The sequence below is a fragment of the Centropristis striata genome, chromosome 13, assembly GCF_030273125.1.
Source record: "Centropristis striata isolate RG_2023a ecotype Rhode Island chromosome 13, C.striata_1.0, whole genome shotgun sequence".
Lineage (NCBI taxonomy): Eukaryota > Metazoa > Chordata > Actinopteri > Perciformes > Serranidae > Centropristis > Centropristis striata.
This window is the reverse complement of record NC_081529.1, coordinates 29,087,198-29,108,694: the sequence shown is the minus strand read 5'-3', so window position 1 is coordinate 29,108,694 and position 21,497 is coordinate 29,087,198. Positions and strand designations below refer to the sequence as shown.

Below are 21,497 nucleotides of genomic sequence, written 5' to 3'. Positions count from 1 at the left end.
ACTGATAGTTGAATTATTTTCATTTGGTCAATCATAGAAGGTTTACTGCTTATTTGTGTGAAATGTGTAGATGTCTGCAGAGATAAAGCTGATATCCTGCACTAGATGTCTGTTGATGACTGATGAAAAACTTGAAAAGAAAGTTTTTATCCAAAACCACAATAGTGGATGAATTAAATACATTTCCCTCCAAAGAAAATCAAATATAAATGTGACACCATGCAGATCTAAACAAAGCTCCTCCTCCTGTCAGTCCCTCTCAGTTTCACTGTTGTATTAAATTGCTCCTCCAGCACCTCCTCTCCTCATCCTCCAAACCCTCGAATCTGTCAGCAGATTAGATTAGAAGCTGACTTTCCAAGTTCCAAAGCCATTCTCAGCACTCTGACAACATGCTGGGGACCCTCTGCACTCTCATCACTGCTCTAACATGTAAGGAGGCTGACTTACTGCAGCTTTGACCTCATGTTGGATTCATCAGTCTGTGTGTTTCTCTTGACTCCATGTCATCTTGTTGTTTCCAGGTGTGAGTGGTGTGACGCTGGTGACACAGAAGCCTCCTGTTGTGACAGTGAGGAAAGGAGAGACAGCCACCATGGACTGTAACCTGGGGACTGTTACGGGCAGTGATGCTAACTGGTACAAACAGATTCCTGGAGGAGTTCCTCAGTATGTGTTGAGGTTTTATCATAGCTACAGCTCTGTAGAATATGGCTCTGGTTTCTCTTCTCCAAAGTTCACTTCTACTCATCAGTCAACATCAGATTATCGTTTCATCATCAACAATGTGGAGGAGGGAGACTCAGCAGTCTATTACTGTCAAACATGGGACAGCTCTGCTCACGAGGGAGTATCACAGTGATTTACACTGTGACAAAAACCTCCTCACTAATACTTCTGCTTTTTCAGTCTCTGACACATCTGAGCCATCAACAAACACTGTGTGAAGTAGATAATGTTCACTACAGTAACATTTTCCAAACATCAAAATCCTGCTTTTGTACATAAATCTAAAAATATATATCTTAAATTGCTCTTTGCAGACTTTTTTAATCAAACTGAAAAAAATAAGCAGGATACCAGGAAATGTTCCCACCTACATACATAATATCTGATATACTGTCATATAATACATGTTTTTTCTTGTCATGTCACTTAAAATGTTACAAAGTTTATGGTAACCTAAAATGTACTAGTCAGACATTTTTTTAGGTTTATTAGTAGTGATGATTATGAAAGTTTCAGATGATGTCAATGTGACATTCATCTCATCATTTTTCATTAAGCAGATCCCAAAGGAATCTGCTTCACAATGATAAATAATAAACAAATAATAACAATAAACATGTATATCTAACTTTCAACAGGTCTGGTCAAATACTATTTAAAATGTTTAAATATTTTTTCTGAACAATTTGGAAGGATAGCAAACATGTTGCAATATTTAGAACAATAACAACACTTTAATGAAAGAATATTTTTATACTCTGCTAAGAACGCGGTTTACTACATAAAGTACAACTCAGTGAAAACTTATGAACACACACATTTTTTCAAAATTATTTTGATATCAGGAGTTGAATAAATCAAAATCACATAAAATCATCAACGGCTATCAAATATGTAATTGTTGAATGGAAACAGTGTTGAAACTCCTCCTCCTCCTCCTCCTCCTCTCCTCTCCTCAGTGTCTTTATAAGCTTCAGTGTCTCTCCTCCTCACACTCCAACCCTGCTCACCTCTCAGCTGGACAGTAAGGGACGTTTACACCACACACTGACAACATGCTGGGGACCCTCTGCACTCTCATCACTGCTCTAACATGTAAGGAGGCTGACTTACTGCAGCTTTGACCTCATGTTGGATTCATCAGTCTGTGTGTTTCTCTTGACTCCATGTCATCTTGTTGTTTCCAGGTGTGAGTGGTGTGACGCTGGTGACACAGAAGCCTCCTGTTGTGACAGTGAGGAAAGGAGAGACAGCCACCATGGACTGTAACCTGGGGACTGTTACTAACAGTAATGCTCGCTGGTACAAACAGATTCCTGGAGGAGTTCCTCAGCATATGTTGAGATTTCATCACACCTGGAGCTCTGTAAGCTATGGCTCTGGTTTCTCCTCTCCAAAGTTCACTTCTACTCATCAGTCAACATCAGATTATCGTTTGATCATCAACAATGTGGAGGAGGGAGACTCAGCAGTCTATTACTGTCAAACGTGGGACAGCTCTGCTAACGAGGGAGTATCACAGTGATTTACACTGTGACAAAAACCTCCTCACTAATACTTCTGCTTTTTCAGTCTCTGACACATCTGAGCCATCAACAAACACTGTGTGCAGTAGATCTTGTTCACTGTGTGTTCACTACAGTAACTTTTTCCGAACATCTGAATTCTGCTTTTGTACATGAATCTAAAAAATATATCTTAAATTGCTTTTTGCACCCTTCCTTAATCAAACAAAAAAAAAAGATCAGGTCACCAGGAAATGTACCCGTCTACATACATAATAACATAATACATTATGTCATATAATATATATTTTGACTTGTCATGTCACTTAAGTTTCCAGAAGTTATGTACACACTTAAAATGTACTCTGTCTCATTTTTCATGAGATGGAAAACCAAAGTAAACTGTTCCACAATGATGAATAATGAACAATACATTTTAATAAATAAACATGTAAATCAAACTTCCAAAAGATCAGATCAAATTATTTTTAAAATGTTTAAAATGTTTTATTCAGAATGATTAGGACAAGTTGCAAACATGTCAGCTTGCTGAGAGCAATATTTAGAAAAATAAAAACACTTGAATAAAATAATATTTTATTTCCTGCTAAGAACACTTTTTACCTACAACAAGTACAACTTAGTGAGAAAATGATAACACATACTTTATAAACAAATTACATATTATCATGTGGGCTTTATGATTATAGAAATAATATTGATATGAAAAGTGGAAAAGATCAAAATCATGCAAAAATAATCAAGAGCTATCAAACATGTTGTCAAAATGTTTAATTGATGAATGAAAACTGTCGAAACTCCTCCTCCTCCTCCTCTTCTCCTCTCCTCAGTGTCTTTATAAGCTTCAGTGTCTCTCCTCCTCACACTCCAACCCTGCTCACCTCTCAGCTGGACAGTAAGGGACGTTTACACCACACACTGACAACATGCTGGGGACCCTCTGCACTCTCATCACTGCTCTAACATGTAAGAGATTCTTCTCATTCCTTTTAGAGCACATATTGTCACACAGGAACCTTTCACTCATGTATTTTTCTCTGTTTGTTGACAGATGTTGATGCAGTGATCGTGCTGACTCAGACGCCTGCTGTCCACACAGTTTCTACAGGACAAGAGGTTGTTCTCAACTGCCATGCTGAATCTGGAAATTATGTCAATTGGTACAAACAGATTCCTGGAGGAGTTCCTCAGTATGTCCTGAGTTTTCATCACTCTAACAGCGCTCCAAACTATGGCTCTGGTTTCTCCTCTCCAAAGTTCACTTCTACTCATCAGTCAACAGTAGATTATCGTTTGACTATCGCCAATGTGGAGGAGGAAGACTCAGCAGTCTATTACTGTGCTACATGGGACAGCTCTGCTAAGGAGCACGTATCACAGTGATTTACACTGTGACAAAAACCTCCTCACTAATACTTCTGCTTTTTCAATCTCTGACACATCTTAACTGGGAATCAAGTAAACAGTTGATGCTTTCTCTAATTTCCATGCAAATATGTTAAATATATTTTCTTAAAATTCTGAACCCAACAATTGATTTCACATCAATCAGCAGAACTGTCTTAGTAGTAGTTGTTTATTGTTAAAACAAGTCAAGTCATGATCTATTAAACTGTAAACATTTTATAGTAAATATCTCTTGCTGCTCTTTACACAATATTGAAACTATATAGTCTATAACAACTACTATGTTGCTGATGTAAATTCCCAGAAGTTTATTGATCGTGAATGTTACCATGCAGAGTGATTATTTTAGTTACACTTACTGTAAATAATAATCCAACTGCACTATTTCAACTCCCTCAGTTGGTCAAAGTTCATCCTGCAGATGAGAGCTGCAAGAACAACAAGTCTGTTGAAGTCAAGATAAAACACAACTGAATGAAAACCTAAATTGACCTGCTATCATATCATCCATTCCCAGACTACTGATGTGTTTCCAATAAATTAATCACATGAATCATTATTAATATGCAGCATGCTCTCTTGGTGAGAGGACAATTCAGAAAAGTGATAAAACTGACATAAGTAATAAACAGTTATGTTTACCAATTATTAAACACTGTCTACTGAACATACTGTAATATATTACTGTGAGAAAACATGAACCTTGAAATCAATGAAGATATGTAAAGCATGTGATCGTAATTATTGAATTTCTTACAAATGAATGAGGAAAGCAATTTACTACCATCGCTGACATTTTAACACCAACAGGCCTCAGATGACAAAATACAATAAAATACAAACTGAATGAAAAAATATTGAGTGTTGAAACTCAGGTCAGCTTTTGTTAAAATGTTATTTTATCAGTGTTTAGGAACAACATGAGACTGATGTAGTGAATGAGATGTTGACAGTGAAAGTTGGTCTCAACAGCATGTTTCAGTTCCACTCCCCTCATTAGTGAGAGTCAGGAGGTTTTTGTACGGCCATGTATACAAACTGAATCACTGTGGTATTCGGACAAGGAACCAAGCTGATTGTGACAAGTAAGTGCCTTTTAACTGATCATAAAACAGGATAGATTTTCTGTTTCCGATATATATTTAGAGAAATTAATAAATTCATATATTGCTTACAGTTGAAAAAACTTTACATGTTCTGTAAATAATAGATGGATTAATTTTTTTACATCTGCTTTGATACCAGGCTGTGTGTTTGAAGGCAATGGATCAATCTGAAAATGATAACTATTCTAAATATTTTCTACAGATTTATATGTTGGTTGAGGAATATTTAACAGTTGTGCAACACTTGTTCCTTTTTAATTTTATTACGTATGACAAGTTTTAACTTTATAAAACTCAATGTTAAATATTCCATCAGTAGGTGTTTATGCTGTGATAAGAATAATAAATCACTGTGTTTATAATATATATTTATTCAGATTTTATCATTAGGTATAATTTTGAATTTACCTGAATATTACTGTTGTCGTGTGGAAGGATTTTTTTAATGTTAGTTAGACAGACAGCACTTCATTTCTCACAGTGGTTGAACTGCACTTTTATGACACAGAATGTGACTGTATGCATTATTTTGCAACTTAGAAAGTAAAATAAACTAAACACAATATTTAAAACTATATATATATATATATTTTTTAAAAAGAACACTTATTTTATTTGAGATGATGATTTCTGAATATTTATTGCTGATGTATATATATATATTTTAAATATATTTTTTATTGCCAGCAAAACTAATGCACAAATCTGTGACTGTAAAGATTTGTATGAATGATTTTCTTCCTAGTTATTTGATAAAGGTCCTGTGTGTGTTTTCAGGCTCCAGCCTCCCTCGTCCTGTCCTGACTCTCTTCCCTCCGTCCAGTGCTGAGCTCCAGTCCAACAAAGCCTCTCTGGTCTGTCTGTCCAGTCAGTCTGTGCCTTTTGCAGATGTGAGCTGGTTGGTTGGTGGGAGTCCAGTGAGCAGTGGGATCTCTACCAGCACCGCTGTTCACAAACCAGACCAGACTTTCCAAATCAGCAGCTATCTGTCCGTCCAGACGTCAGACTGGAACATGGATAAGGTTTACACATGTAAAGTGTCTTTGGGCTCCCAGACTTCAGAGGAAAACATCAAAAAGTCAGACTGTCCCACTGAACAATAGTAGAGGAGCACAATGACCATTTACAACCTGCTTCTTTACTCTTTGTGCTGTTTGCTCATTACAGAGTTGACATGTTAGAAAACATGTGTCTGCATGCTTGTAATAAATGTTGTGACAGTTAGGTGGCACTTTTGTATCAGCTTTGCTGCTTGTTCCAAGAATCATTCAATCATAAAAAATACAAATAAAAACTCAACACTGAAACAAGTGTTTGTATGTATTTTTTTTCATTAAAACATCATTTAAAACAATCATGTTCTACAAATTCTGATTCTTTTAATTGTTATTTTTTATAATTTCTGTGTTAAATTTACTGAACCTTCAAATAATCCAGATCAAAAATTCTAGATTTCTGTTTAATTCTTACTGAAATATGTATATTTGTATTCATAAAGTTATTAAAGTGTTAATTTGCTATAAAAACACAACAGAGAGATTAAAACATGAGCAAATGAAACTGAGTTTTCATCCTCTGTCAGTGAAGCATCACCTCTCTTCCTTCCCAGGATGCACCTGCAGGCCTCACCTCTTTATTTATAGCTCCATGTAAATGAAGAGGTCAAGTGTCAGCTCAGTAAAATCAGAAGGAACTGTCTCTGACTGGAAACACACTGATAGTTGAATTATTTCCATTTGGTCAATCATAGAAGGTTTACTGCTTATTTGTGTGAAATGTGTAGATGTCTGCAGAGATAAAGCTGATATCCTGCACTAGATGTCTGTTGATGACCTGTAAAAAACATGAAAAGAAAGTTTTTATCCAAAACCACAATAGTGGATGAATTAAAGAAATTTCCCTCCAAATAAAATCAAATACAAATGTGACACCATGCAGATCTAAACAAAGCTCCTCCTCCTGTCAGTCCCTCTCAGTTTCACTGTTGTATTAAATTGCTCCTCCAGCACCTCCTCTCCTCATCCTCCAAACCCTCGAATCTGTCAGCAGATTAGATTAGAAGCTCACTTTCCAAGTTCCAAAGCCATTCTCAGCACTCTGACAACATGCTGGGGACCCTCTGCACTCTCATCACTGCTCTAACATGTAAGGAGGCTGACTTACTGCAGCTTTGACCTCATGTTGGATTCATCAGTCTGTGTGTTTCTCTTGACTCCATGTCATCTTGTTGTTTCCAGGTGTGAGTGGTGTGACGCTGGTGACACAGAAGCCTCCTGTTGTGACAGTGAGGAAAGGAGAGACAGCCACCATGGACTGTAACCTGGGGACTGTTACTAACAGTCCTGCTAACTGGTACAAACAGATTCCTGGAGGAGTTCCTCAGTATGTTCTGAGATTTTATCATGGCTGGAGCTCTGTATACTATGGCTCTGGTTTCTCCTCTCCAAAGTTCACTTCTACTCATCAGTCAACATCAGATTATCGTTTGATCATCAACAATGTGGAGGAGGGAGACTCAGCAGTCTATTACTGTCACACATGGGACAACTCTGCTAAGGAGCACGTATCACAGTGATTTACACTGTGACAAAAACCTCCTCACTAATACTTCTGCTTTTTCAGTCTCTGACACATCTTGACTGGCAGTGAAGCCACCAGTCAATGCTTTCTCTAACTTACACACATATACATATTAAAATAGTATTTTCAAAAATTGAAACCCTGTGAATGAATTATCACATAAATCCTGAGCACTTTCCCAATGGAAGATGTCCATTAAACATACAAGTTTATTTAAGTTATGATTCTTACTCTGATGGAAATATCATTGTTGTCTATTGTTACTCATCAAAAAAAGATTTAAACAGTAAAAAGTGTAAAACAGCTTTTTGTCCCAGAGTTTCATAAATCCTTCTTAAAACAAATAATCTTGTGCATATGTAGTGATAATTACTAAAATTACATTTGCAGTGAATATTAACCCATCTGTATTATTTCAATTTCCTAAATACGCACAAAGTTCATCTGATAGACTAAAGTAGCAATATCCAAAAAAGAAATAAGCGAAGAAAATGTGTCACTGACATGTTAACATTTAACCTAATTTTAAATATTAATAATGTTAATAAATGAATCACAGGAGTCAAGAGGACATTTCAGTAAACTGATCAAACTGAGAAAAAAAAGAACAATATTTACTGCACTACTGTGGAACATGAATCTGGAGACCAATAAAAATATATTAGCATGTGATCATATTTATTACTTAGATATATATTTAATTTCCTTTCATTTCTACCACTCCTTAGATTCTAACACTGATGCAAAGGACACCAGAGCAGGAAAAACAACAAAACAAAGTTGAACAAAAGCATTTGTTGATTTGATGTGGAAACCCATAAATACTGTTACTGATTCATTAACAAAACGTGCTAAATGTTGAAACTCCTCCTCCTCCTCCTCTTCTCCTCTCCTCAGTGTCTTTATAAGCTTCAGTGTCTCTCCTCCTCACACTCCAACCCTGCTCACCTCTCAGCTGGACAGTAAGGGACGTTTACACCACACACTGACAACATGCTGGGGACCCTCTGCACTCTCATCACTGCTCTAACATGTAAGGAGGCTGACTTACTGCAGCTTTGACCTCATGTTGGATTCATCAGTCTGTGTGTTTCTCTTGACTCCATGTCATCTTGTTGTTTCCAGGTGTGAGTGGTGTGACGCTGGTGACACAGAAGCCTCCTGTTGTGACAGTGAGGAAAGGAGAGACAGCCACCATGGACTGTAACCTGGGGACTGTTACTGGCAGTTCTGCTCGCTGGTACAAACAGATTCCTGGAGGAGTTCCTCAGTATGTGTTGAAGTTTCATCATAGCTACAGCTCTGTAGAATATGGCTCTGGTTTCTCCTCTCCAAAGTTCACTTCTACTCATCAGTCAACATCAGATTATCGTTTGATCATCAACAATGTGGAGGAGGGAGACTCAGCAGTCTACTACTGTCAAACATGGGACAGGTCTGCTAAGGAGTTCGTATCACAGTGATTTACACTGTGACAAAAACCTCCTCACTAATACTTCTGCTTTTTCAGTCTCTGACACATCTGAGCCATCAACAAACACTGTGTGCAGTAGATCTTGTTCACTGTGTGTTCACTACAGTAACTTTTTCCAAACATCTGAATTCTGCTTTTGTACATGAATCTAAAAAATATATCTTAAATTGCTTTTTGCACCCTTCCTTAATCAAACTAAAAAAAAAGATCAGGTCACCAGGAAATGTACCCATCTACATACATAATAACATATACATTATGTCATATAATATATGTTTTTACTTGTCATGTCACTTAAGTTTCCAGAAGTTATGTACACACTTAAAATGTACTCTGTCTCATTTTTCATGAGATGGAAAACCAAAGTAAACTGTTCCACAATGATGAATAATGAACAATAAATATTACTAATAAACATGTAAATCAAACTTCCAAAAGATCAGATCAAATTATTTTTAAAATGTTTAAAATGTTTTATTCAGAATGATTAGGACAAGTTGCAAATATGTCAGCTTGCTGAGAGCAATATTTAGAAAAATAAAAACACTTGAATAAAATAATGTTTTTATATCCTTCTAAGAATGCTGTTAACCTACACAAAGTTCAACTTAGTGAGAAAATGATAACAAAAACAAATGGCATATTATCATGTGGGCTTTATGATTATAGAAATAATATTGATATGACAAGTGGAAAAGATCAAAATCATGCAAAACTAATCAAGAGCTATCAAACATGTTGTCAAAATGTTTCATTGATGAATGGAAACAATGTTGAAACTCCTCCTCCTCCTCCTCCTCTTCTCCTCTCCTCAGTGTCTTTATAAGCTTCAGTGTCTCTCCTCCTCACACTCCAACCCTGCTCACCTCTCAGCTGGACAGTAAGGGACGTTTACACCACACACTGACAACATGCTGGGGACCCTCTGCACTCTCATCACTGCTCTAACATGTAAGAGATTCTTCTCATTCCTTTTAGAGCACATATTGTCACACAGGAACCTTTCACTCATGTATTTTTCTCTGTTTGTTGACAGATGTTGATGCAGTGATCGTGCTGACTCAGACGCCTGCTGTCCACACAGTTTCTACAGGACAAGAGGTTGTTCTCAACTGCAATGTTGAGAGGGATTATTCGAATTATGTCAGTTGGTATAAACAGGTTCCTGGTGAAGCTCCTCAGTATGTTCTGAAATTTTACCATTCTCATAGTTCACCCAGCTTTGGATCAGGATTCTCCTCAGATCGATTCAACTCTAAATCCTCATCAAACATAGATTATCAGTTCATCATTAAGCGTGCAGAGGCAGGAGACTCTGCTCACTATTTCTGTAGCATGTGGGACGGCTCTGCATCTGCAGCTGTATCACAGTGATTCACACCATGACAAAAACCTCAGTCACAGACGTGATAAACTCTGATGAATTCTGGGAGCATTTTCATGAAAGTTATTCTCAGTTTGTTGCAGATATTCAGAATTAACAAAAGCATGAAAACAGAAGATGCAGCAGAAGATGCAGGAACATTCCTCAAGTCCAGCAGTGTTTAGGAACAACATGAGACTGATGGAGTGAATGAGATGTTGACAGTGAAAGTTGGTCTCAACAGCATGTTTCAGTTCCACTCCCCTCATTAGTGAGAGTCAGGAGGTTTTTGTACGGCCATGTATACAAACTGAATCACTGTGGTATTCGGACAAGGAACCAAGCTGATTGTGACAAGTAAGAGCTTTTTAACTGATCATAAAACAGATAGATTTTCTGTTTCTGATATATATTTAGAGAAATCAGTCAAATTATATGTTGGAAAAACTTGACATGTTCTGTAAATAATAGATGGATTTATTTTTTACATCTGTTTTGATACCAGGCTGTGTGTTTGAAGGCAATGGATCAATCTGAAAATGATAGCAATACTTTAAATATTTTTTTTACATATTTATATGATGTTGAGGAATAATGAACAGTTGTGCAGCACTTGTTCCTTTTTATTTTTATTACGTATGACAAGTTTTAACTTCATAAGACTCTATGTTAAATATACCATCAGTAGGTGTTTATGCTATGCTATGAATATAAATCACAGTATATAATATTTATTTACTAATCTCATCATGTTTAGAGTTAATTTTGAATTGATCGGTATACTAATGTTGCTGTGTGAAAGTTTTTTATTTAAATTTTTTTTAATGTTAGTTAGACTGACAACACTAGATTTCTCACAGTGTTTGAACATTTTCTCTTATAATTCAAAAAGCATTTTTTATGACACAGAAGGTGATTTCATTAATTACTTTGCATTTCAAAAAATATAATGAACTAATCAGAATATTTATAATTTAATGAGTTGTTTTTAAAAGGAGCACTGCTTCTATTTTAGATGATGATTTCTAAATATTTATTGCTGATATATATATATATATATATATATATATATATATATATATATATATATATATATATATTTAAATATATTTTGAATTGCCATCAAAACTAACTCACAATTCTGTGACTGTTCAGATTTGTATGAAAGATTTTCTTCCTAGTTATTTGATAAAGGTCCTGTGTGTGTTTTCAGGCTCCAGCCTCCCTCGTCCTGTCCTGACTCTCTTCCCTCCGTCCAGTGCTGAGCTCCAGTCCAACAAAGCCTCTCTGGTCTGTCTGTCCAGTCAGTCTGTGCCTTTTGCAGATGTGAGCTGGTTGGTTGGTGGGAGTCCAGTGAGCAGTGGGATCTCTACCAGCACCGCTGTTCACAAACCAGACCAGACTTTCCAAATCAGCAGCTATCTGTCCGTCCAGACATCAGACTGGAACATGGATAAGGTTTACACATGTAAAGTGTCTGTGGGCTCCCAGACTTCAGAGGAAAACATCAAAAAGTCAGACTGTCCCACTGAACAATAGTAGAAGAGCACAATGACCATTTACAACCTGCTTCTTTACTCTTTGTGCTGTTTGCTCATTACAGAGTTTACATGTTAGAAAACATGTGTCTGCATGCTTGTAATAAATGTTGTGACAGTTAGGTGGCACTTTTGTATCAGCTTTGCTGCTTGTTCCAAGAAACATTCAATCATAAAAAATACAAATAAAAACTCAATACTCAACAAGTGTTTGAATTTATTTGTTCTCATTAAAACATCATTTAAAACAATCGTGTTACCCAAAATCTACTTTTATTATTGTTATTATTATAATCCCTGTGTTAATTTAACTGAAACTTCAGATAATCCAGGAAAAAGATCTAGATTTCTGTTTAATTCTTACTGACACATGGATATTTGTATTCATAAAGTTATTAAAGTGTTATTTTGCTATAAAGCACAACAGAAAGATTAAAACATGAGCAAATGAAACTGAGTTTTCATCCTCTGTCAGTGAAGCATCACCTCTCTTCCTTCCCAGGATGCACCTGCAGGCCTCACCTCTTTATTTATAGCTCCATGTAAATGAAGAGGTCAAGTGTCAGCTCAGTAAAATCAGAAGGAACTGTCTCTGACTGGAAACACACTGATAGTTGAACTATTTTCATTTGGTCAATCATAGAAGGTTTACTGCTTATTTGTGTGAAATGTGTAGATGTCTGCAGAGATAAAGCTGATATCCTGCACTAGATGTCTGTTGATGACTGATGAAAAACTTGAAAAGAAAGTTTTTATCCAAAGCCACAATAGTGGATGAATTAAAGAAATTTCCCTCCAAAGAAAATCAAATACAAATGTGACACCATGCAGATCTAAGCAAAGCTCCTCCTCCTGTCAGTCCCTCTCAGTTTCACTGTTGTATTAAATTGCTCCTCCAGCACCTCCTCTCCTCATCCTCCAAACCCTCGAATCTGTCAGCAGATTAGATTAGAAGCTCACTTTCCAAGTTCCAAAGCCATTCTCAGCACTCTGACAACATGCTGGGGACCCTCTGCACTCTCATCACTGCTCTAACATGTAAGGAGGCTGACTTACTGCAGCTTTGACCTCATGTTGGATTCATCAGTCTGTGTGTTTCTCTTGACTCCATGTCATCTTGTTGTTTCCAGGTGTGAGTGGTGTGACGCTGGTGACACAGAAGCCTCCTGTTGTGACAGTGAGGAAAGGAGAGACAGCCACCATGGACTGTAACCTGGGGACTGTTACTGACAGTGAAGCTCGCTGGTACAAACAGATTCCTGGAGGAGTTCCTCATTATATATTGAGGTTTCATCATAGCTACAGCTCTGTATACTATGGCTCTGGTTTCTCCTCTCCAAAGTTCACTTCTACTCATCAGTCAACAGCAGATTATCGTTTGATCATCAACAATGTGGAGGAGGGAGACTCAGCAGTCTATTACTGTCAAACGTGGGATACCTCTGTTAGTGAGTGGGTATCACAGTGATTTACACTGTGACAAAAACCTCCTCACTAATACTTCTGCTTTTTCAGTCTCTGACACATCTGAGCCATCAACAAACACTGTGTGCAGTAGATCTTGTTCACTGTGTGTTCACTACAGTAACTTTTTCCAAACATCTGAATTCTGCTTTTGTACATGAATCTAAAAAATATATCTTAAATTGCTTTTTGCACCCTTCCTTAATCAAACTAAAAAAAATGATCAGGTCACCAGGAAATGCACCCGTCTACATACATAAAAACATAATACATTATGTCATATAATATATGTTTTGACATGTCATGTCACTTAAGTTTCCAGAAGTTATGTACACACTTAAAATGTACTCTGTCTCATTTTTCATGAGATGGAAAACCAAAGTAAACTGTTCCACAATGATGAATAATGAACAATAAATATTACTAAAAAACATGTAAATCAAACTTACAAAAGATCAGATCAAATTATTTTTAAAATGTTTAAAATGTTTTATTCAGAACAATTAGGAGAGATAGCAAACATGTTAGCTTGCTGAAAGCAATATTTAGAAAAATAAAAACACTTGAATAAAATAATATTTTATTTCCTGCTAAGAACTCTTTTTACCTACAACAAGTACAACTTAGTGAGAAAATGATAAGAAACACTTATAAACAAATGACATATTATCCCGTGGGCTTCATGATTATAGAAATAATATTGATATGAGAGTGGAATAGATCAAAATCATGCAAAAATCATCAAGAGCTATCAAACATGTTGTCAAAATGTTTCATTGATGAATGGAAACAGTGTTGAAACTCCTCCTCCTCCTCCTCCTCCTCCTCCTCCTCCTCCTCCTCCTCCTCCTCCTCTTCTCCTCTCCTCAGTGTCTTTATAAGCTTCAGTGTCTCTCCTCCTCACACTCCAACCCTGCTCACCTCTCAGCTGGACAGTAAGGGACGTTTACACCACACACTGACAACATGCTGGGGACCCTCTGCACTCTCATCACTGCTCTAACATGTAAGAGATTCTTCTCATTCCTTTTAGAGCACATATTGTCACACAGGAACCTTTCACTCATGTATTTTTCTCTGTTTGTTGACAGATGTTGATGCAGTGATCGTGCTGACTCAGACGCCTGCTGTCCACACAGTTTCTACAGGACAAGAGGTTGTTCTCAACTGCCATGCTGAATCTGGAAATTATGTCCATTGGTACAAACAGATTCCTGGAGGAGTTCCTCAGTATGTCCTGAGTTTTCATCACTCTAACAGCGCTCCAAACTATGGCTCTGGTTTCTCCTCTCCAAAGTTCACTTCTACTCATCAGTCAACAGTAGATTATCGTTTGATCATCAACAATGTGGAGGAGGGAGACTCAGCAGTCTATTACTGTCAAACATGGGACAGCTCTGCTAAGGAACGCGTATCACAGTGATTTACACTGTGACAAAAACCTCCTCACTAATACTTCTGCTTTTTCAATCTCTGACACATCTTAACTGGGAATCAAGTAAACAGTTGATGCTTTCTCTAATTTCCATGCAAATATGTTAAATATATTTTCTTAAAATTCTGAACCCAACAATCGATGTCACATCAATCTGCAGAACTGTCTTAGTAGTAGTTGTGTATTGTTCAAACAAGTCAAGTCATGATCTATTAAACTGTAAACATTTTATAGTAAATATCTCTTGCTGCTCTTTACACAATATTGAAACTACAGAGGGTCTATAACAACTACTATGTTGCTGATGTAAATTCCCAGGAGGTTATTGATCGTGAATGTTACCATGCAGAGTGATTATTATAATTACACTTACAGTAAATAATAATCTAACTGCACTATTTCAACTCCCTCAGTTGGCCAAAGTTCATCCTGCAGATGAGAGCTGCAAGAACAACAAGTCTGTTGAAGTCAAGATAAAACACAACTGAATGAAAACCTAAATTGACCTGCTATCATATCATCCATTCCCAGATTACTGATGTGTTTCCAATAAATTAATCACATGAATCGTTATTAATATGCAGCATGCTCTCTTGGTGAGAGGACAATTCAGAAAAGTGATAAAACTGACATAAGTAATAAACAGTTATGTTTACCAATTATTATTACACTGTCTACTGAACATACTGTAATATATTACTTTGAGAAAACATGAACCTTGAAATCAATGAAAATATTTGAAGCATGTAATCATAATTATTGAATTTCTTACAAATGAATGAGGAAAGCAATTTACTACCACCGCTGAAATTTTAACACCAACAGGCCTCAGATGACAAAAAACAATAAAATAAAAACTGAATGAAAAAATATTGAGTGTTGAAACTCAGGTCAGCTTTTGTTAAAATGTTATTTTATCAGTGTTTAGGAACAACATGAGACTGATGGAGTGAATGAGATGTTGACAGTGAAAGTTGGTCTCAACAGCATGTTTCAGTTCCACTCCCCTCATTAGTGAGAGTCAGGAGGTTTTTGTACGGCCATGTATACAAACTGAATCACTGTGGTATTCGGACAAGGAACCAAGCTGATTGTGACAAGTAAGTGCTTTTTAACTGATCATAAAACAGGATAGATTTTCTATTTCCGATATATATTTAGAGAAATTAATAAATTCATATATTGCTTACAGTTGAAAAAACTTTACATGTTCTGTAAATAATAGATGGATTAGTTTTTTTACATCTGCTTTGATACCAGGCTGTGTGTTTGAAGGCAATGGATCAATCTGAAATTATAACTATTCTAAATATTTTCTACAGATTTATATGATGGTTGAGGAATGTTTAACAGTTGTGCAACACTTGTTCCTTTTTATTTTCATTAAGTATGACAAGTTTTAACATTATAAAACTTAATGTTAAATATTCCATCAGTAGGTGTTTATGCTGTGATATGAATAATAAATCACTGTGTTTATAATATTTATTTATTAATGTTTTGTCATTTAGGTATAATTATGAATTTACCTGAATATTACTGTTGCTGTGTGGAAGGTTTTTTTTTAATGTTAGTTAGACAGACAGCACTTAATTTCTCAAAGTGGTTGAACAGCACATTTATGACACAGAATTTGACTGTATGCATTATTTTGCAACTTAGAAAGTATAATAAACTAAACACAATATTTAAAACTATATATTTTTTTGTTTTTTAAAAAGTACATATTATTCGAGATGATGATTTCTGAATATTTATTGCTGATGTATATATATTTTTTTTTAAATATATTTTGTATTGCCAGCAAAACTAATGCACAAATCTGTGACTATAAAGATTTGTATGAATGATTTTCTTCCTAGTTATTTGATAAAGGTCCTGTGTGTGTTTTCAGGCTCCAGCCTCCCTCGTCCTGTCCTGACTCTCTTCCCTCCGTCCAGTGCTGAGCTCCAGTCCAACAAAGCCTCTCTGGTCTGTCTGTCCAGTCAGTCTGTGCCTTTTGCAGATGTGAGCTGGTTGGTTGGTGGGAGTCCAGTGAGCAGTGGGATCTCTACCAGCACCGCTGTTCACAAACCAGACCAGACTTTCCAAATCAGCAGCTATCTGTCCGTCCAGACGTCAGACTGGAACATGGATAAGGTTTACACATGTAAAGTGTCTTTGGGCTCCCAGACTTCAGAGGAAAACATCAAAAAGTCAGACTGTCCCACTGAACAATAGTAGAGGAGCACAATGACCATTTACAACCTGCTTCTTTACTCTTTGTGCTGTTTGCTCATTACAGAGTTGACATGTTAGAAAACATGTGTCTGCATGCTTGTAATAAATGTTGTGACAGTTAGGTGGCACTTTTGTATCAGCTTTGCTGCTTGTTCCAAGAATCATTCAATCAAAAAAAATACAAATAAAAACTCAACAATCAAACAAGCTTTTGTATTCATTTTTTTTTCATTAAAAGATCATTTTAAACAATCATGTTCTACAAAATCTACTTTTATCATTGTTATTATAATCCCTATGTTAATTTCACCAAAACTTCAGAAAATCCAGGAAAAATACATTTAAATATTTCTTTTTAATTCTTACGGAAATATGTATATTTGTATTCAGAAAGTTATTAAAGTGTTAATTTGCTATAAAGCACAACAGAGAGATTAAAACATGAGCAAATGAAACTGAGTTTTCATCCTCTGTCAGTGAAGCATCACCTCTCTTCCTTCCCAGGATGCACCTGCAGGCCTCACCTCTTTATTTATAGCTCCATGTAAATGAAGAGGTCAAGTGTCAGCTCAGTAAAATCAGAAGGAACTGTCTCTGACTGGAAACACACTGATAGTTGAATTATTTTCATTTGGTCAATCATAGAAGGTTTACTGCTTATTTGTGTGAAATGTGTAGATGTCTGCAGAGATAAAGCTGATATCCTGCACTAGATGTCTGTTGATGACTGATGAAAAACTTGAAAAGAAAGTTTTCATATCAAGTGACAATAGTGGATGAATTAAAGAAATTTCCCTCCAAAGAAAATCAAATACAAATGTGACACCATGCAGATCTAAACAAACTCCTCTCCTCATCCTCCAAACCCTCGAATCTGTCAGCAGATTAGATTAGAAGCTCACTTTCCAAGTTCCAAAGCCATTCTCAGCACTCTGACAACATGCTGGGGACCCTCTGCACTCTCATCACTGCTCTAACATGTAAGGAGGCTGACTTACTGCAGCTTTGACCTCATGTTGGATTCATCAGTCTGTGTGTTTCTCTTGACTCCATGTCATCTTGTTGTTTCCAGGTGTGAGTGGTGTGACGCTGGTGACACAGAAGCCTCCTGTTGTGACAGTGAGGAAAGGAGAGACAGCCACCATGGACTGTAACCTGGGGACTGTTACTGGCAGTTATGCTCGCTGGTACAAACAGATTCCTGGAGGAGTTCCTCAGTTTGTACTATATTTTCATCGCAGCTCTAGCTCTCCAACCTACGGCTCTGGTTTCTCCTCTCCGAAGTTCACTTCTACTCATCAGTCAACAGTAAATTACCGTTTGATCATCAACAATGTGGAGGAGGGAGACTCAGCAGTCTATTACTGTAAAACATGGGACGACTCTGCTAAGGAGTTCTTATCACAGTGATTTACACTGTGACAAAAACCTCCTCACTAATACTTCTGCTTTTTCAGTCTCTGACTCTTGTCAGCTGATGATGAAGGCAACAAACCACACTCTTACATTTTATATTTTTTTTTACATCCAAAATTTTCACTTTTATATGATTACGACATGAATCTTGAAACTATATCTTAATTTTCACACATGTTTATTAAATCATTTTCCTTTTAAAGCACCACCTTTACTTTTGATATGTGAGACTGTCATAAAAACAGTTGCTATAGGTTGCTGTGTGTTGCCTAATAACATATTTTAGTGATAGAAAGCTTACAGAAGCTGTTCTGAATACCCATAATGTGATAAAGACGTCTGAGACACTCAGGTGGTAATGACTGTTACACTTCCAGATGAAGTAAATCTGACAGTAATCTGACTACATGAATCATGCTTCATAAGGCAGAGCCCAAAGTAAACTGCTTCACAGCGCTTCAACAGCCAAACACTTTATTAATGTGAAGCTAAAACATGAACAGTTAAACTCACTACATTAACCTACATACAGGCAATGTAGATAGAGAGTTTTTCAACAGTTTTTAATAGTGTCAGTCAGAATAATTTGGATCAATAGCACACATGATTGCTTGCTGACATGAATATTTAGAATAAAACCTTGTAAAATAAACTTACTGTATAAACCAGCTGCAATAACTTCATCCTGTGGTCTATATGATGACTGAAAGAATACTCTCGAAAGATGCGCAGAAAGGAATCTGATATCACCAGCAGAGTCGATAAAACTCACACAAAAATAACCAACAGCTATCAAATATACTTTCAGACACATTCTATGAGCAATAGAGGTTTTCAAATAATGTTTAATCAGAAATGATTTAATCTAATACTGCAGTGGTTTTATGAATGAAAACTGTTGAAACTCCTCCTCCTCCTCCTCTTCTCCTCTCCTCAGTGTCTTTATAAGCTTCAGTGTCTCTCCTCCTCACACTCCAACCCTGCTCACCTCTCAGCTGGACAGTAAGGGACGTTTACACCACACACTGACAACATGCTGGGGACCCTCTGCACTCTCATCACTGCTCTAACATGTAAGAGATTCTTCTCATTCCTTTTAGAGCACATATTGTCACACAGGAACCTTTCACTCATGTATTTTTCTCTGTTTGTTGACAGATGTTGATGCAGTGATCGTGCTGACTCAGATGCCTGCTGTCCACACAGTTTCTACAGGACAAGAGGTTGTTCTCAACTGCAATGTTGAGAGGCATTATTCGAATAGAGTCAGTTGGTATAAACAGGTTCCTGGTGAAGCTCCTCAGTTTGTTCTGAGATTATGCTATTCTTGTTCACCCAGCTTTGGATCAGGATTCTCCTCAGGTCGTTTCAATTCTAAACACACATCAAACATAGATTTCCAGTTCATCATTAAGCGTGCAGAGGCAGGAGACTCTGCTCAGTATTTCTGTAGCATGTGGGACGACTCTGCATCTGAAGCTGTATCACAGTGATTCACACCATGACAAAAACCTCAGTCACAGACGTGATAAACTCTGACGAATTCTGGGAGCATTTTCATGAAAGTTATTCTCAGTTTGTTGCAGATATTCAGACTTAACAAAAGCATGAAAACAGAAGACGCAGCAGAAGATGCAGGAACATTCCTCAAGTCCAGCAGTGTTTAGGAACAACATGAGACTGATGCAGTGAATGAGATGTTGACAGTGAAAGTTGGTCTCAACAGCATGTTTCAGTTCCACTCCCCTCATTAGTGAGAGTCAGGAGGTTTTTGTACGGCCATGTATACAAACTGAATCACTGTGGTATTCGGACAAGGAACCAAGCTGATTGTGACAAGTAAGTGCTTTTTATTTACCACAAAAAGGACAGATTTTACAGTTTTCATTCAGAATTGATAAATAATAATGTAATGTTCATTGATAGCTAAAAAAAAAAAAACTTTAGTAAATTTAGTTAACTTCTAAAATATATCAGGGTTTAATGTTTTTTTCTGTCAGTGTTAAATGTAGAACTTTACTTAACTCACTTTCCTACATGACATCTTCATTTTTCTTGTCTTTTCTTATTCTATACATTCAGTTTAATCTGTCTTTGCACTATACTTTAAAAAAAAAAAATTATTATATTGTTATTTTATTTTTTTATTTTATCATTTTATTGTTGTCTTCTCCATCTCTGGCTCAACTTGTAAATATATTTTTTTAATCCCTCATTGTTTTATTATAATACTTATAAGATATATCTTATAATAACCGCATGGTCTGAGAGAAAAAGTATTTGATCCTCTATTTCTCCTTGACATTTAATATTTCTTATCTGACATTCCAATACTGCAAATAGGAATTATTGAATCATGTGTACTTGGAAACACGTTTATGTAAATAACACTTACTGTGAAAATGAGATTGTGTTACAGAGCCTCCGTAAAAAAATGTTTTTATAATAACTGAAATCTGTGAATGACAATATATTGTCTTTCACTGTGAGATAGCCACAGTTTAAATCATGTTCTGCAAATTTAAATGGTGAACATCTGTGTGTTTTCAGGCTCCAGCCTCCCTCCTCCTGTCCTGACTGTCTTCCCTCCGACCAGTGCTGAGCTCCAGGCTGATAAATCCTCTCTGGCCTGTCTCGCTGTACTTCCCAGTGAGTCTAAGGGCCTGGCAGAAGTTACCTGGTTTGGTGACGGGTGTCCGGTGAGCAGTGGGATCTCTACCAGCACCGCTGTTCAGCAACCAGACCAGACTTTCAAAATCAGCAGCTATCTGTCCATTAAATCCTCACAGTGGATCATGGACAAAGTCTTCACATGTCAAGTGTCTCTGGGTTCCCAGACTTCAGAGAAAAACATGACAATGTCTGAATGCCACATTCAATAGGTGAATAAATATGTCATATTATTAAAAGGCTTGTGCTAGTTTTAGAAATAAACACATTTTTAGGTTTAATTAATGGAAATATTTTAGCTTTGCTGTATTGTGCATTGGTGGCTTTAATAAAAGCATTTTGTCCAAAAAATACAGAGTTTTATTTGTTTTGTTGAAGAGAAAAACTAACTTGGTGGTGCAATATTCAATATTTATTCATGGTTTCTTCCTGAACTCAAACATTACTGAAGTTGCTTCTTATCAGATGAGATAAGAGGGAGGTGCCTCCCCCTTTTGGTGAAAAGTGGCCTTGCATAAACACCCCAAAGGGTTCTTTTGCATTTTGTTTGAAATAATAAACTGTCATTA

General features: G+C 36.6%; 3 protein-coding genes and 4 gene segments (V, D, J or C); all 7 read left to right on the top strand.

Moving 5' to 3' along the window:
* The first annotated feature begins 392 nt into the window (after positions 1 to 392).
* LOC131983413 (immunoglobulin lambda variable 3-21-like) lies at positions 393 to 862 on the top strand. The segment is given in 2 exon segments: positions 393 to 432; positions 525 to 862. Coding segments are annotated over 2 exon segments (378 nt in total).
* A 922-nt stretch (positions 863 to 1,784) lies between these two features.
* LOC131982770 (immunoglobulin lambda-1 light chain-like) lies at positions 1,785 to 6,068 on the top strand. The gene is made up of 4 exons (XM_059347368.1): positions 1,785 to 1,824; positions 1,917 to 2,239; positions 4,711 to 4,747; positions 5,546 to 6,068. Exons 1-4 carry the CDS (start codon positions 1,785 to 1,787, stop codon positions 5,869 to 5,871), a joined length of 726 nt encoding a protein of 241 aa, XP_059203351.1. The 3' UTR covers positions 5,872 to 6,068.
* An 805-nt stretch (positions 6,069 to 6,873) lies between these two features.
* On the top strand, positions 6,874 to 7,343 carry LOC131983412 (immunoglobulin lambda variable 3-21-like). The segment is given in 2 exon segments: positions 6,874 to 6,913; positions 7,006 to 7,343. Coding segments are annotated over 2 exon segments (378 nt in total).
* Positions 7,344 to 8,341: 998 nt separating this feature from the next.
* LOC131982773 (immunoglobulin lambda-1 light chain-like) lies at positions 8,342 to 11,892 on the top strand. Its single transcript, XM_059347372.1, has 4 exons — positions 8,342 to 8,381; positions 8,474 to 8,795; positions 10,505 to 10,542; positions 11,399 to 11,892. Exons 1-4 carry the CDS (start codon positions 8,342 to 8,344, stop codon positions 11,722 to 11,724), a joined length of 726 nt encoding a protein of 241 aa, XP_059203355.1. The 3' UTR covers positions 11,725 to 11,892.
* An 829-nt stretch (positions 11,893 to 12,721) lies between these two features.
* On the top strand, positions 12,722 to 17,019 carry LOC131983570 (immunoglobulin lambda-1 light chain-like). The gene is made up of 4 exons (XM_059348303.1): positions 12,722 to 12,761; positions 12,854 to 13,178; positions 15,688 to 15,722; positions 16,517 to 17,019. The coding sequence occupies exons 1-4, from the start codon at positions 12,722 to 12,724 to the stop codon at positions 16,840 to 16,842; spliced, it is 726 nt and encodes a 241-aa protein (XP_059204286.1). The 3' UTR covers positions 16,843 to 17,019.
* A 763-nt stretch (positions 17,020 to 17,782) lies between these two features.
* LOC131983411 (T cell receptor gamma variable 4-like) lies at positions 17,783 to 18,252 on the top strand. The segment is given in 2 exon segments: positions 17,783 to 17,822; positions 17,915 to 18,252. Coding segments are annotated over 2 exon segments (378 nt in total).
* Positions 18,253 to 19,291: 1,039 nt separating this feature from the next.
* Positions 19,292 to 21,228, top strand: LOC131983409 (immunoglobulin lambda constant 6-like). The segment is given in 4 exon segments: positions 19,292 to 19,331; positions 19,417 to 19,523; positions 20,067 to 20,097; positions 20,809 to 21,228. Coding segments are annotated over 4 exon segments (510 nt in total).
* The last annotated feature ends 269 nt before the right edge of the window (positions 21,229 to 21,497 follow it).

Coding starts and splice junctions, on each gene's coding strand:
- LOC131982770 (XM_059347368.1), top strand. CDS start 1,785: ATGCTGGGGACCCTCTGCACTCTCATCACTGCTCTAACAT. Junction 1,825..1,916: donor TCTCATCACTGCTCTAACAT/GTAAGGAGGCTG, acceptor TGTTGTTTCCAG/GTGTGAGTGGTGTGACGCTG. Junction 2,240..4,710: donor GGGACAGCTCTGCTAACGAG/GGAGTATCACAG, acceptor AACTGAATCACT/GTGGTATTCGGACAAGGAAC.
- LOC131982773 (XM_059347372.1), top strand. CDS start 8,342: ATGCTGGGGACCCTCTGCACTCTCATCACTGCTCTAACAT. Junction 8,796..10,504: donor TGGGACAGGTCTGCTAAGGA/GTTCGTATCACA, acceptor AAACTGAATCAC/TGTGGTATTCGGACAAGGAA. Junction 10,543..11,398: donor AACCAAGCTGATTGTGACAA/GTAAGAGCTTTT, acceptor GTGTGTTTTCAG/GCTCCAGCCTCCCTCGTCCT.
- LOC131983570 (XM_059348303.1), top strand. CDS start 12,722: ATGCTGGGGACCCTCTGCACTCTCATCACTGCTCTAACAT. Junction 12,762..12,853: donor TCTCATCACTGCTCTAACAT/GTAAGGAGGCTG, acceptor TGTTGTTTCCAG/GTGTGAGTGGTGTGACGCTG. Junction 13,179..15,687: donor GATACCTCTGTTAGTGAGTG/GGTATCACAGTG, acceptor CTGAATCACTGT/GGTATTCGGACAAGGAACCA.